The sequence below is a fragment of the Acanthopagrus latus genome, chromosome 1 (genome assembly GCF_904848185.1).
Source record: "Acanthopagrus latus isolate v.2019 chromosome 1, fAcaLat1.1, whole genome shotgun sequence".
NCBI lineage: Eukaryota > Metazoa > Chordata > Actinopteri > Spariformes > Sparidae > Acanthopagrus > Acanthopagrus latus.
The window spans coordinates 33,265,502-33,279,900 of NC_051039.1; the positions used below are offsets into that span (position 1 = coordinate 33,265,502).

General features: G+C 36.9%; 1 protein-coding gene across 1 annotated transcript; it reads left to right on the plus strand.

The window, feature by feature from the left end:
• Positions 1 to 2,854: 2,854 nt before the first annotated feature.
• Positions 2,855 to 13,622, plus strand: LOC119021117. The gene is made up of 6 exons (XM_037101181.1): positions 2,855 to 3,022; positions 7,869 to 8,270; positions 9,409 to 9,534; positions 10,759 to 10,809; positions 13,214 to 13,279; positions 13,401 to 13,622. Exons 1-6 carry the CDS (start codon positions 2,971 to 2,973, stop codon positions 13,469 to 13,471), a joined length of 768 nt encoding a protein of 255 aa, XP_036957076.1. The 5' UTR covers positions 2,855 to 2,970; the 3' UTR covers positions 13,472 to 13,622.
• Positions 13,623 to 14,399: the final 777 nt, after the last annotated feature.

Sequence of the window (14,399 nt, forward strand, 5' to 3'; positions counted from 1 at the left end):
CCTCATTCACTCTTCCCACATACACAAGCTAGGACACATTCTGGAAACATTGCATCATGGTGCATCAAAAATCAGACTATCATAGGACTTTTCATTCCTTTCAGGTGCACCCAAACAGGCTGAAATGAAAATAACTCACTAACAGACATCACTCAGCTGTAGGGGTTTCCGAAGGTTCAGAAAGCACCTGCGATCTGATTTGACTAGATAACGCTTAATTCATTAAATCAAGTATTTTTCTCAACTAGTCATAGCATCCATCTACTCTTTTCTTTATTAACTACAGCACACTGGAAAAAGCAGACTAGTCACAGTTATCCGTGTGGCCCTTTGCTCCACAATATTAACAATGTGGACATCACCGTTACAGAAGTGACTAAGAACAGGAAAAGTGATGTGTGATGAAGCTTGTGTCATGGACTGCAGTGCTTCTATCTCAGTAAGCATTTTTTGAAGAGTTTGAAGATTTAAAGAGAGATTTGAAGAGCACTAGCCTGACTGTATATAACTAACCTCATTTAACTCAACCCTGTGTGATGTCAGATCATGCTGGGACAACATGAGTCAGCAATATATATATATATATTGTGTACATAGTGGAATAAACAATAAACAAATAACTATATAAAAAACAAATTCATAACAACAAATATATCTAATATAATACTGAATTCTTCAGCTTTTCAAAAAGTCAATTCAGGGATTTTTGTAAGTGGAACAAACTATGTGCACATCAGGCTTTGTTTGGAAATATAAGTAAAACAATGTATTGTGCTATGTGGCATATAGAAGGTGCACTCTTAGTGATTTTTTTTATTACATATATTCTTAAAGATAATACAAAAATATTTAAGTATACAATGGTGATGTATTGTTACTGTAAATAGTAATATCTAATTTAAAAAATAACATTGATCTGAAAGGGAAAAACAAAAACAGCACAACTATTGATTTTTTTTTAATTGACAGAATTTAAAATGAGCTTATTTCTTGACAAATATAATAAAACATTAAATACACTACCCGTGGTGCTGCATATGTAATATGTAAAACAAAACCACTGAAAGACATTTTTCTCATCTACTGAGCAGATGCAGCCTGCTGATGCTCCAATCATTACTCACTCCTTACAAACAACTGTTGTTCAAAACCACATAACACAGTCAGCACAGCCTCAGATGAATTTGGGGGAATCTTTCATGTAGAATATTTCCATCTCAAAAATGTCTCTGTGTATGAATGAAGTGCTGGAACACACAAGGTTGCTTTGATTTTGACAGCGTGGAATAATATCATTTCACAATTTTAAACCCTTTAACATCTGAATGGAGAAACTACACAGTCTTCCTTTCAACAAACCCAGGACCAGAATAAGAATTAGAATTAGACTCAGGGGGTTTACTGATAACTGATATAATGTTACCTGGTCTGGCATGACCTGCAGCTTTTTTTTAAATTTCTTTACTTCTTTATTTTTTGTGTTCCCTATTAGCTGTGCCCTAGAGCACTGCTCTTCCTGGTGTCCATACTTTGAAAAAGTTATATATCCCTATACAAAAACATGCATTTAAAACATCCAATAAACATTGCAATCCACACAAATTTGAACATACATTAAATTTTACCACACATGTCGTACATATGTTATGCATAGTAACCTAAAAATATAATTTTGCAAGTGGATTTCTAATTTGCTTTTAAAACACTGATTACTGTGCTGCATGTTTTCATTCCTCTAGATTCTACTGTGTGTTTTAAGAAATTAATATTGGTATGTTTGTAAAAAACATGTTAAATTGACCCCAGTGAAATGAAGGAGTTTTGGATTGTACAACCTTTAACTTTGGCAAACATTAGCACATCGGTCAACCTGTCTTCAGATGGATGCATGTTGTTAATATCAGCAAATTCTAACTTTTCTTGAAAGTATGTGTTTCAAACACTTTAACCGCAAATGTAAAATAAACTTAAAATATAACATGTAGGTGCTAACTTCAAATGTAAAAAGCTTCTTTTTTTAACCTAGCAGTCTTGACATCAGAAAATTACTTTTACTGAATCCCAGTCTATATTAGAACACTCATGACTATTTAGTTCATTTCAAGTTGGCAGTATTCAACCAATCTATGATCCAATAATTGCCTCTGTTGTAAAGTGCATACCTCTGCCAGGGTGAAAATGTATGGATCTGTTGCTTCCTCTTGAGGGGGACTATTCTGGGCTGAAAGCTGTCCTTCATTACAGTTTTGTGGAAATCTCTTTAATTATTTTTTGTATTCCTGCTGACAAACCAACCATCAAACGAACAGACTACAGCCACAGCTTACCTCCTGTGTGAAAATAATCATTTTGAAAAGGACTAAGTTCTAAGCTTAACTACTACTTCTGTGTAGTAAGTGAGTAAGATAAATGTATTTAATGAAATGTGCAGTGCTATATTTATGACTCAGTACAGCTGTTTCATTTGTAAACTCCCTAAACAGATCATGAGTCCATCTTGAGTGTTGTTAAAGATGTGTTGTTAAAAATGTTTGTCGTGACTGACAAACATGTTGAAAAAAGTGAATTTCATCTAGAGTCACATAACCCTTCCCTTCACCTCTCCCTCCTACCTCTTCCTCCTTCCTCCCTTCTTATCATCATTTGTTATTTTCCCCACCCCTCTCTGCCTGTCTTCACCCTGCTTGCTTTGAAGGGAGGAAATCTGCACTTTTGCACAAGCAGCAGCAGCAGCAGCAAGCTGGGGATGAAGTGATTCACTGTTTGGAGAGAGAGAGAGAGAGACAGAAAGAGAGAGAGAGAGAGAGAGAGAGAGAGAGAGAGAGAGAGGTTGAGTAGTTTACACCTCTGCACTGTTTCCTTTCTCATCAGTGTTTCTGTTGTTGGCGTCTTGATCTGATTTGCATCGTCTGTTTTCCTCTTATCTGTCTGTCTGTCTGCTTCCTCCACCTGTTCTTCATTGTTACTGTGATGGATCTCAGGACTGTTATGATCATCTTAACTCTTTTGCTCATGGCTGCTGGTAAGTGCACATTGTCTTTGGGTCATGTAAAGTAGAATATTGAAGAACAGGAGAGCCAGCCAAATGAAGTGATTTTCTATGAAAGCTGCATTAGCCCACTGAGATACAAAAGTTTACAATATTAAGGTGTCACAACTAGTAGCATCAGGCTACTGCTAAAACAAAGATGCCACCACAGTATGTACAAAGGTACAGAAAAGTACACAACAAATGCAGAAAAAACAATAGACTGTTGAGTCACAAGAGGAACTTTATATTTTGAACTGTGCTCTTTCCCAGATAGTGAAGTTGTGTCAACATGGTAGCAGCTTTAATCTGTCTTTCCAGGTTGCCAGATTCTGCCCAATTCTAACAAATGGCCTTTCTGGTGGCTGACACTTGTCCAAACTTAGCCTGAGTGCTGCTAGCTAAAGTTGGCCTATTTGTTGAGTACAACATATGTGATATGTAAGACATATGTGACCCCTCGGTTCAACAGACCAATCTCCTGTTTGGTTGTAAAATCACCTGCAAAGTTGGCCTACACCTAATATAAGATGGGTTTGATTCACGTAACACTCGATTAGAGAAACACAGTAGATTCAGCAACAAGTTAGGAAGCTGAAGTCTGCTGTTCATTGTACAAAATATACAAAGAGCTGTTTTATGAGTTAACTTCACCACATTCGATCATAGCATACATACTAATAATGGCACACTAGTATCACTTCCATTCTTCACTTTATGATTTGAAAAGACATCATGCATTTCATGAGGTCAACGTGTCTCTTGGTGACTGTCAGACGCCTCTTGACCTGGGAAACCTTAATACATTTACCGAAGTACATTGAGTACTCAGGCATTGTAAATAAGTATAGGAAGGTTTCTGGAGAGCTTTTCCTTACTTAGTTCAAGAGACAGAGGATGTTGTTCACTGTATAGATTGTAAAGCTCATGAGGCAATGTGAATATAATTTAAGGCTATATAAATAAAACTGACTTGACTTTGTAGAATTTTGATTTGTAATTTTCTTGAATATTTCCATTTTCTACTTCATACCTCCACTCCAAATATTGTACTTTTAACTCCACTACATTTATTTTATAACTTTAGCCACTAATCACTTTATAGAAGATAGAAGTAGCACATGCTTAAATGAGTATGTATGAGTATAAATATGAATTTATTTTGGAATGAGAAAAAACACTTCCTCCAAAAATCAGAAAAATGCTGAATTTGGTTTGTGAAAAAGACTGGAAAATTATGCACAGGAGAGAATTTATCTTTTCTAACATATGGTTACTGTTGTGAAAGGATCTCTTAAATAGTGATCGAGCTCAACAGTATAATAACAGGCTCCAAGCAGCATACAAACCTCAGTCTCATAAGTTCTATTTGTCCCACTCAGCCTCGACATCGCAACATCACAGACATAGTTTTTTTTTTTTGCTGTATTGTAAATAGAAAGGATGGTCATGGATATCTCGGATTCACCATTGAGCAATACACTGTCATCCTTCAAGGCTCTGCATGATGCATCAGGCATTGCATCAAATACTTGCCAGCCAAACTTTCAGCTAGATGACTTTGTTACAACAGTAGATTATGATGACTTAGTATGACCGATTTAGGGAACACAATGATTGAGACTATTATAACTTACTAAAGATGTAAAATCCTATTCACAGTGTAATAAACATCTGAGCAGTCTGGGTGACATTTCAAACTCATGGTTCTCTCACTATATTTAAATAAGCCATCTTAAATCATATTTCATCATCTCAATGTTAACTATGACATCAAAGTTCCATCAATGCTCTTGGTTTTTGTAATACAGAACTGTTTTCTTTTCAACCGGTAAGGGCCTCTTTACAGCTGCTTTTGCGGCTGCCAGTTGGGCACTGAAAGCATTACAGTGAGAGAGCTTTACGACTGTTCCTACACACGATATAACAGAGATGGTTCAAAAACTTGTAATGCTAAGAGAGTAATTAGTAGATAAGGTAAGTCAACTAATCTTTACAAAGTTAGTAGTCCTGAAAAAAAACATCTCTCTCTCTCTCTCTCTCTCTCTCTCTCTCTCTCTCTCTCTCTCTCTATATATATATATATATATATATATATATATATATATATATATATATATATATATATATATATATATATATATATATATATATATATATATATAAAGGCAGAAGCATATATATGTATTGTGTGTGTGTCTGTGTGTCTGTGTGTGTATTTAGTCACAGCGGGTTAAGTCTGTAGGTTTCAACAAACACTATCAATTTGTCACGCAATTTGTTCAATTTACAGTTGTGTTGTGACATTTTAAACCTGGATAATCTGACAGTGCAGTATAAGAAATCGATATTCCTTGAAATAAAAGAGAGCTAGATTTATATATTTTATTATAATTATTCAAAACAATGGCATCTTAAAGAGGCTCTATGAGGGTCGGAGAACCTGGCTGGAGGCTCGGTCACACACAACTGTCAGTGTTTGTAGGTGGGAAGCTGGTGTGGGATCAAATCATTGTCACTTCACTCACATCTCCTCTTTTATGGTTTTTAATTTTGCATTGTTTCAACATTTTGCATAAAAAAATATGCATTCATACAGAAGAAAATATCAATGTGAAAAATTTTAGTTTTTAGGTTTAGTTTTTTTTTGTTTTTTGAAGTCAGAGTTCTGAAGTTGATCAGAAATCTGTCATTTATCTAGGCCAACAGAATTCTGAGATTAATGTCAGAATTCAGACTCTTTCACAGTGGCCCTTTTCTTCTTCTATTGTTGTGTTGTGTTGTGTTGATATAAAATTATAAAGTTGAATTGTTTTATATCAAGCTAATTTGGGTGTCAAACTAAGTCCTTTTTACTTGTCACTTGTATTTTCTGGTGGCTCAACTTAGTAAACGGCCATTTTATATATATGAACTGTAAAGTAAATATATATATTTACTTCATTTGAATTAAAAAGGGGACTGGCCCTTATTTAGAATAATGTCAAGTAAGAGTTTAGTCTGAAAGACAAAAAAACAGTTCAATTTAAGGGCCACGTTGTTTATGTTTGAATTTTGTCAAATTCAGAATTGTTATATTTACAATAATATTGAGGTAATAATACAGACACAAACATGTATTTCCTACATGAGTGAATCAACAAGCTGTTGTCAGAGGTAAAAAACTGTTTGAAGTTAGGAAGGTGGCAGGGTCTGCCACAACCATGAGTTGTCCTTTAAGGTCACTTTGTTTATTCAGTTTATTCAGTCATAAGAACAAAGAGAGTTTGATTGTTTAGTTTGTTGAGGCAGAAGAAAGAGTTCTCCTTTCAAACAGGTAAAAACAGATGCTGAATTGCTTACACTCATGACATAAAATCCACAGAGTTTACACTTTCAGTTTGCTTTGTAAAGAATATAAGAAAAGCAGAGCTATCATAAATAATAAACATGAGAGCAGGAAACAGAAGGGCTTCAGAGTAAGGCAGAGGCATGCCATTCAATTACATCATAATCCATAACAGACAGTGAAACCTGAGACAAACTTTACTCACTTTACACAAACGGTTTTTTACTTGACACTAAATAAAAGTCACTCAGACCTGTTTGGTTTTGAGAGCATTTCATGTTGTATATATATCCGACTTCTTTTAATATTTATTTTTTGTGTAAAAGTGTAAAAAAAAGCACAGTGAATGCATTCACTCTCATAGGAAGAATAATAATGTAGTACTAGTAGTGTCTCTGTGGCTCTCTTCATTCCTGATTGATTAATTGTCCGCAGTATCAGGCAACACAGACTGTTTCAGTTCTGTTTGCAGAATCTTTAAATTCGACGCACCTGAATCTTGTGCCGCCACCCCAACACAGCGGAGCTGAATTGAAACTGGTTTGTGGTGTTCAGAGCATCCGACGGTGACATTTGAAAATCTGACCGAGCTGTGACTGTAAGGCAAAAGTTCCCGATGAAAACTAAGAATCTGCATTTACAATAATGTAAATGGGAAAATATATTTTTGTTTTTGTCTCATGCATTGTTTTTTTTAAATTGAAACAATTATCATACAGTTCACAATTATATTACAGTTGAAGTTAAAATGGATTAATTTTGCTCTGGTTCTCTCCGAGAAGAATTTATCCCAAACTGACTGTAATGTAACATCATTACTTAGTTTGATACAATTCAACTGAATGTGTCTTATTCTATTTTGTCATATTATTCTATTTATTGTTAAGCAGAGGTAGTATAAAATCAGCATTATTGATGCTGTTTACTATTTACTATTGACTATACTTATCAGTCAGTTCAAATGTATGTATGTATGGAATAATCATACCAATAAGATATCAATAGTGCCGGCACAGTTTTCATCTTTTCTATTTGATCTTTTTATTTTGATTCACTGAGTGCCTCCCCTCCAGGGATCACATACAGGGTACTGCAAGGATCAATACTTGGACCATGTCTCACTGCATGCTAGCATTAGGACATAACATTTGTCATTCTACCATGTCTTTTCCCTGGAGATGGTCAGTTACAGCCTGCCACACTGCGGAGCTGCTTAGTAATGTGCCAAATCTCTATGTTGAACTCAAGTGACTCTGAGCGCCTGGGCAAGTGTAACACCTTGTTAATCTGCTTGAACACATGAGCCGTAGCTTCAAAATGTGCAGATTCTGCAGCCAGTTAGCAGAGGCTGGTAATGATACATCCCCAGTATCCTCTGCCATGAAACTACTCTTGCTTGTATACTGCCTCAATGAGAAACACAGGCTCCAAAGTCCAAAATGCCTCACTATTGTTTGTAAAGCTTCAATGCTGTAAGCAATGTTGATCTCTATCTGTCTGTCTATTTTGTAGAATCAGTCCAAGCAACACATACACCCACCATCGACAATGCTACCCTCCCTACTCAGACCGAGAGCACCATTGGGGTCTGCCACTGCTCCAGCACTGCTCCACTTGCCACTGATACCCCCACCTGTTCTTCACCTGGCCTGGGCCTCCTCACAATCACATGGTCAGCGGAGTGTGGAGGAAACATTATCCTAACCCACTATGATCCCTCCGGCTCCTCCACACCAGTGTGTTCCAATGACACAAAGAGCAAGGAACTTTTGAGAGATGTGTGTCAGAACAAGAGAGGTTGTCAAGGCACACCAAGCTGGAAATCAAGCAGCAGCAAGCAGCACTGTTCTTACATAACAGAGAGTGGAACAGTGAACAGGGAAGTCTACGAAACACTGACTGTCCACTGTGCAGGTTGGTCTACGTCTGTGTGCTGCTGTATGTGGATGTCATTGAGAACGTGATGTAGTGTGTAACCACAGTCTGTCTAGATTTTTTCGGGAGGGAACTGACTTGGCATCAAAATGACCACACACACACACACACACACACACACACACACACACACACACACACACACACACGCACACACACACACACAGAATAGCAATAATTTACCATTTCTCATATCTACTTTAATTACCAACATTACAGTGTCTCACAGTTCCTATATTAAGTTTATTGATACATTGTTTCAGCACCACTGCATGGAACAAGCTACAGACTGAACTCAAAGTTCAGAATATTAAACCACTGAACAGCTTTAAACTATGGTACAATCTCTTGTGTCCAGGTTCTTTGTGTGTAAATGTTTCATCTGATTATTTGAGTGTGTTTTTTCTGTTAATTTGCTGGTTAAATATAGGCTAATATATTATGTATTGTATTATAAATACTACTACTACTACTACTACTACTACTACTACTACTAATAATAATAATAATAATAATAATAATAATAATAATAATAATGATAATAATGATAACAATAATAATAATAATAATAATGATGATGATGATAATAATACAACAAAGACACTTGACAAACAAATGTCATGTGTCAGTGCTCTCAACATTTAAAACATTCATAATCTTGGTCTTATTCATATCTGTCAGATTTCGTGTTTTGCAGACTGGAATCTAAAAACTGACCTAAAGTGATGTAGACTGGGGCATTCACAAGGATGTAAAACTGTTGTTCTGTGATATAACAGTGTTAAAGAATAAGCTGTTTGAGAAAATAAGCATTTTATATTGGAACAGTCATTTCATCTTGGAATGATTAATTGATATGGAGAAGCTTGTAGACCAGTGACCATAAAATAATGAACCATCATGTTTAAACTGAACAAGCTCTCTTTGTCTCAGAGCTGTGGCTAAAGCCAGGCAGCGAGGATAGAAAACAAGGAATGTGCCTACAGGACCAGTTTAGATTGACACAAGGGTGTATGTGTGTGTGTGTGTGTGTGTGTGCGTGTGTGTGTGTGTGTGTGTGTGTGTGTGTGTGTGTGTGTGTGTGTGTGTGTGTGTGTGTGCGTGTGTGTGTCTCCAGTCCTCCCAGATGTACAGGGTCAGCTGCAGGCCTACAAAGTTGTGTCAGCTCTGCTCTGCTTGGTGCTACTGGTCCTGTTACTGATCCGCTTTACCAGACCCACCGTCAAAGCCCTACAGAAGAGACGTGAGTACACACGCACACACACACGCCCACACACACATTTTCATCATCAGTATTTACTGACTTGAAAACTAATCTTTCAAGAATAAGACTCATCAGATAGCAGATTATAAAGAATATTGATTTCTTAAATCCAAAGGATTCTTTCCTCTGACACAATAAAATAGTAGCATGTAAACTGCAGTTTACAACACTCAACAGTGCAGCTGTTGTTTGTGCTTGCGCACATGCACACACACATTATACATACTGTATGTGCATATGAACAGACATTTTCTACATCAGTCATTTACTGACCTCAAAACTCAGATAATTTCAGATTAAGTTAAATCAGATTGCAGATTATGTCCAAGAAAGACTGATGTTTTAAATCCAAATGATTCTGTCCTACTGACACAATAGAACAGTACAGAATAGAATAGAATAGAATAGAATAGAATAGAATAGAATAGAATAGAATAGAATAGAATAGAATAGACTGAGCAGAAGACCCAGTAGTCAGTCAGCTCTGTAGAACATCATCTACATATTTAGACAGTACTAGCTCTTTGCCACTTGTGGAGAATTACAAATGTTTTCCTGCTTAAAGCAATGACTAAATACTTGTAAGCTATTGTAGTGAGTTGCTGGTTATTGAGTTGTATTGAGTTGCTGGTTAGTGATTGTGGCACGGATATGGGAAGAGAGGTTTTGCTCTGAAAAAGTCACATTACCTTTGACAATAAAAGTCCTGGTCAAATACACTGTGTGACTGCTCACCAGAACCAGAACTCATTTGAGTAGATAATAATTAATGTAAGACAGAAAAACATTGTATATCTTTGTTATAAACTGACTCTGAGACACACAAGCAAGTATTCCAATGTACCTGTGCAAATGGCAATAAATCTAATCTAACTGTTAGTCTCAGCTCCTGTGCTTCTTCGGGACTTTGCAGTTGTGGTCTGATAAGTTGTGACCCAAGAGCTCATAAATTAGTCTTGTGTCTTTCACGGAAGATGACTATTGTCGTCATACACTGATGGCAAAGGCTGCAATGCAAGGTGCTAACTGTTCATTAGGAACAATTTGGGGTTCAGTATCTTGCTCAAGGACACTTGGACATGCAGATAGGGGGAGGCAGAACTTGAACCATCGGCCCTCTGATTACCACTTGAACCACTCTACCTCCTAAGCTAGAGCAGATCCATTGCTCAGTGGTTTGATTGCTACATTGTTGGCTTTCAGTATCAGACAGAAGGCAGAATCGCTGGATCGGACCTACACAGAGTCACAGTGGTGAGTTATGCACACACACACACACACACACACACACACACACATACACACACACACACACACACACACACACACACACACACACACACACACACACACACACTCAAAAGTCTCACAATCATCTGCTGAAATAGTCCCTAACAAATGCACAATGTCCTGCTGCTTGAATGATGTTTGTTGATGATGAGCTGAAATGACAGTAGCCTGTAAGAGGCAGACTATACAATACACCAGTCATCCTGGCTAATATTTATAATTTTTCACAAGGTCTTTTTTATGAATGAATTGTCCTAATCATCTACTCTAGACAGTAGCTTGCCCAAAACCGTGGCCACATCCAAAGCAACTCTTGCAATCCATTTATTTCTCAATACAAATATCTGATGTGTGCCACTTTCAGTATCCTACATCTAAAAGCTATTCCTTTTTCTCACCTGTTCACAGGACATACTCACACAGATTATTTCCCCTTTGATAAAAGTTTTCTTCTACTAATGAGTAAATGTGGATAGCTGGCACCTCAGGGGGATGAATTATATTGTACAGTGAACAACTCAGCAAATGTCACAACACAAGACTCAAACAATTAACAAATTATATTCTAAATCTAGACGCAACACTTGCTCTTCCCCCATCAATTTATTTAAGCAAGGACTCGATCTTCAAACTGAGTTTAACCTTATATCAACTAGATATACTGAAAAGCACGTTAAGAAAACTCGAGTAAAACATAAGAATTTGGTGAAAAGACTGGGTAACATAAGGATTATATTATACTGGAAGGAGTTTCCATCTCATGACACTGCCCCCAAATGCTTATAATTGGAAAACGTATCTTGTGGCCCAAATTCCTCATATGCTCTGCTTTGCTCAAAACTCCCCCTGTCCCCCTGAGCCTATATTCACATATACTTTATACTGTCACACAATGATTCATGCTCCTGTAATGTAATGTAAATTTACACTACCAACTATAGATGAAGGTTTTGATATTTGGGTGAGAAGAGGAGTCACCACAATAGGAGATCTATTTATTGATAATACTTTAAAATCCTTTAATAAGCTAATGCTAAATTGCTAATATTCCTTACTCCCATTCTTATTTGATTTTTTTCTATTTTTGTTTTTGCAACTCCATAGTTTATCAGTATCATTGACATATTTCCTGTCACAAACACCCAGCTCTCCTTTATATTCCATTTTGAAACTTAAAGGATAACATCGGCCTGTTTAAACATGAAGCTTCATTGCTCAAGCTAAACTTGACTTGCCAGTACCGAAGACGCAAACACATTTGGTCCAACCATTGCAGTTGTGATGGTTGGACCAAATGTGTTCGCATCATCGGTACTGGTAAGTCAAGGGTAGCTTGAGCATGAAGCTGCATGTTTTTGTACCAAAAGAGATAGAAGACCCTTTGGGATAGTTTATTCATCATTAATATCACATAATTTGGAGCCCTCAATTTTGTTAAGGAGTCAGTGGGTGGAAGATTTGGAGACACATTTCCTTGATGACATTTGGAAGAAAGCTTTAGATAGGATAAATTACTCTTCAATTTGCTAATGATATTCAGTTGTCCAATTCAAGGTTTTTCATTGTATTCACTGGTCTTAAGTTAGCTAGATTTACACCCCTGCTGCTACTGCAATATTTGGAGTAGCTCCAGAAGGTACACATTTTAGTTGCCAGGCAAAACATATGGTAGTTTTTGCATCTCGTTTAGCTAGATGACTTATAGTGCTTTAATGGAAGGAAGCATTTCCTCAAACATTTAAGATACAGATTAAATATCATATACATCATTTGAAACTGGAGATAATTTGCAATTGTACAAGAGGCTGTGCTCAGGGACACTTTTCTTTCTTAACCTGACCATCCCTCCCGGACCTCCTCATGCAGACTTTGTTGCTCTCTATACTAGTCGCCTGACTGTAACCTATGCTGCTGTAATAATTACTACAGCCACTAGAGGTCTACCTAAAATGAAATATAATTTTGGGTCGTAATAAGCTGCCTTCACAATCGACCTTCATGGTAGTTTTTCAGTAAGAAATTTGTGTATTTACGTCTTGATGGAGCTATTGGGCGTGAAGATAAGATCAGTTAGACACACAAACACACACATTAAATCTGCACCACTGATGATTAATAAGACCTGGATTTTTGCCTGGGAACTCACAGGCAGGGCCAGCAGGGGGAACTCAACTGTGCATAGTCAGTGGGCTGCATTAACAATTTTGAACCCTCTAAGGCTAGCAATTCTCAATGGACTACAGGGGGCCATCTGTGGGTTCAGTGACCAGAGCCATAATACATCCATGGTATACATTAAGAACAATTTATGTTGAATGACACCATATTTTTCCTTTTAATGTTTGTCTCCCATCTGTTTGTGTCTCAGTGTCTTACCATCGAGGGAAAACTGCAGTTAAAAACAATGATGGAGAGAAGAGACATTCCTACCCTGGTAACACACACACATACTGTACACATGTAGAATGTAAAAAAAAAGTTGTTTGCAGTTGGTTCAATTCTCCTCCAGCAGACATTTTATTAGTTGGCATTTTTCCTGTGTGTTGTCAAATCAGCTCTGGAGCGACTGGCAGTCAGTGACAGCAGAGAGCCTTCATCCAACAGGAACAGTGACTACAACTTCTGACACCTCTCTTCTACCATCACAATTACCATCATCATCATCATCATCATCATCATCATCATCATCACCATCATCATCAGCATCATTACCATCATCACCATCATCTTCATCACCTTTGTCATCATCATCACCACCATCATCATCATCATCATCATCATCATCATCATCGTCGTCACCATCATCATCACATCACCATCATCATCATCATCATCATTATAATAATCATCATCACCATCCTCATCTATATGTGGGCTGAACATTTTGTTTTAATATGTCACTATTTCTAGAATATATCTTTGTGAAAGAATATCACTCTGGTTTGTCGGGGAATTATTTACGAAATATTTAAGAAATTCAAGATCACGTAAAAGTGATAATTCATCTCTTGATATACCTGCATTGGCTGTATCAGATACAAAAACAGTCTGAGGACCAACAGTCAGTATTAACAAGTAATATTCTGACTAAACGTATGTTGAGGTATTTTAATGGAACCTGGAACATTTTGGGAAGCACATTTTAATTGTCTTTGTATACTGCTCTCTTATATTTTGGTTTAAGTCTTTAGCAACGGAGCTAAATACTTGATGCCAGTTTTGAGCTCCATCCAGCTAACTATTTGATATATGGCCTTCTAGCTGGGTTGTTTGCTAACAAGTGCCGACAATGTGAATTAGACATCTTTGGAGATGTCAGAAGATGTAGTTCCCCCTTTTAGCTAGCTAAACAGCTTCTCCATTCTTCTAGTCTTTGTGCTTAGCAGAGCTAAATGCATTCAGAACTCATCTCTTTACTGCACATACAATAGTAAAACTGACTAAACTCTTTCAACATAGTGATGAAAGTAGCAGCATCCAAAATGTCCCTTCAGTTAAACATCTGAGTTACTGACAGTTTAACATGAATAAATAAATAGTAGTGAATTTCTCTC

What these genes read in the sequence shown, in the direction of transcription:
- LOC119021117 (XM_037101181.1), top strand. Translation starts at nt 2,971, where the DNA reads ATGGATCTCAGGACTGTTATGATCATCTTAACTCTTTTGCTCATGGCT. An exon ending in TCTTTTGCTCATGGCTGCTG is followed by an intron (nt 3,023 to 7,868) that starts GTAAGTGCACAT and finishes TCTATTTTGTAG; the next exon opens with AATCAGTCCAAGCAACACAT. An exon ending in CAAAGCCCTACAGAAGAGAC is followed by an intron (nt 9,535 to 10,758) that starts GTGAGTACACAC and finishes GTTGGCTTTCAG; the next exon opens with TATCAGACAGAAGGCAGAAT.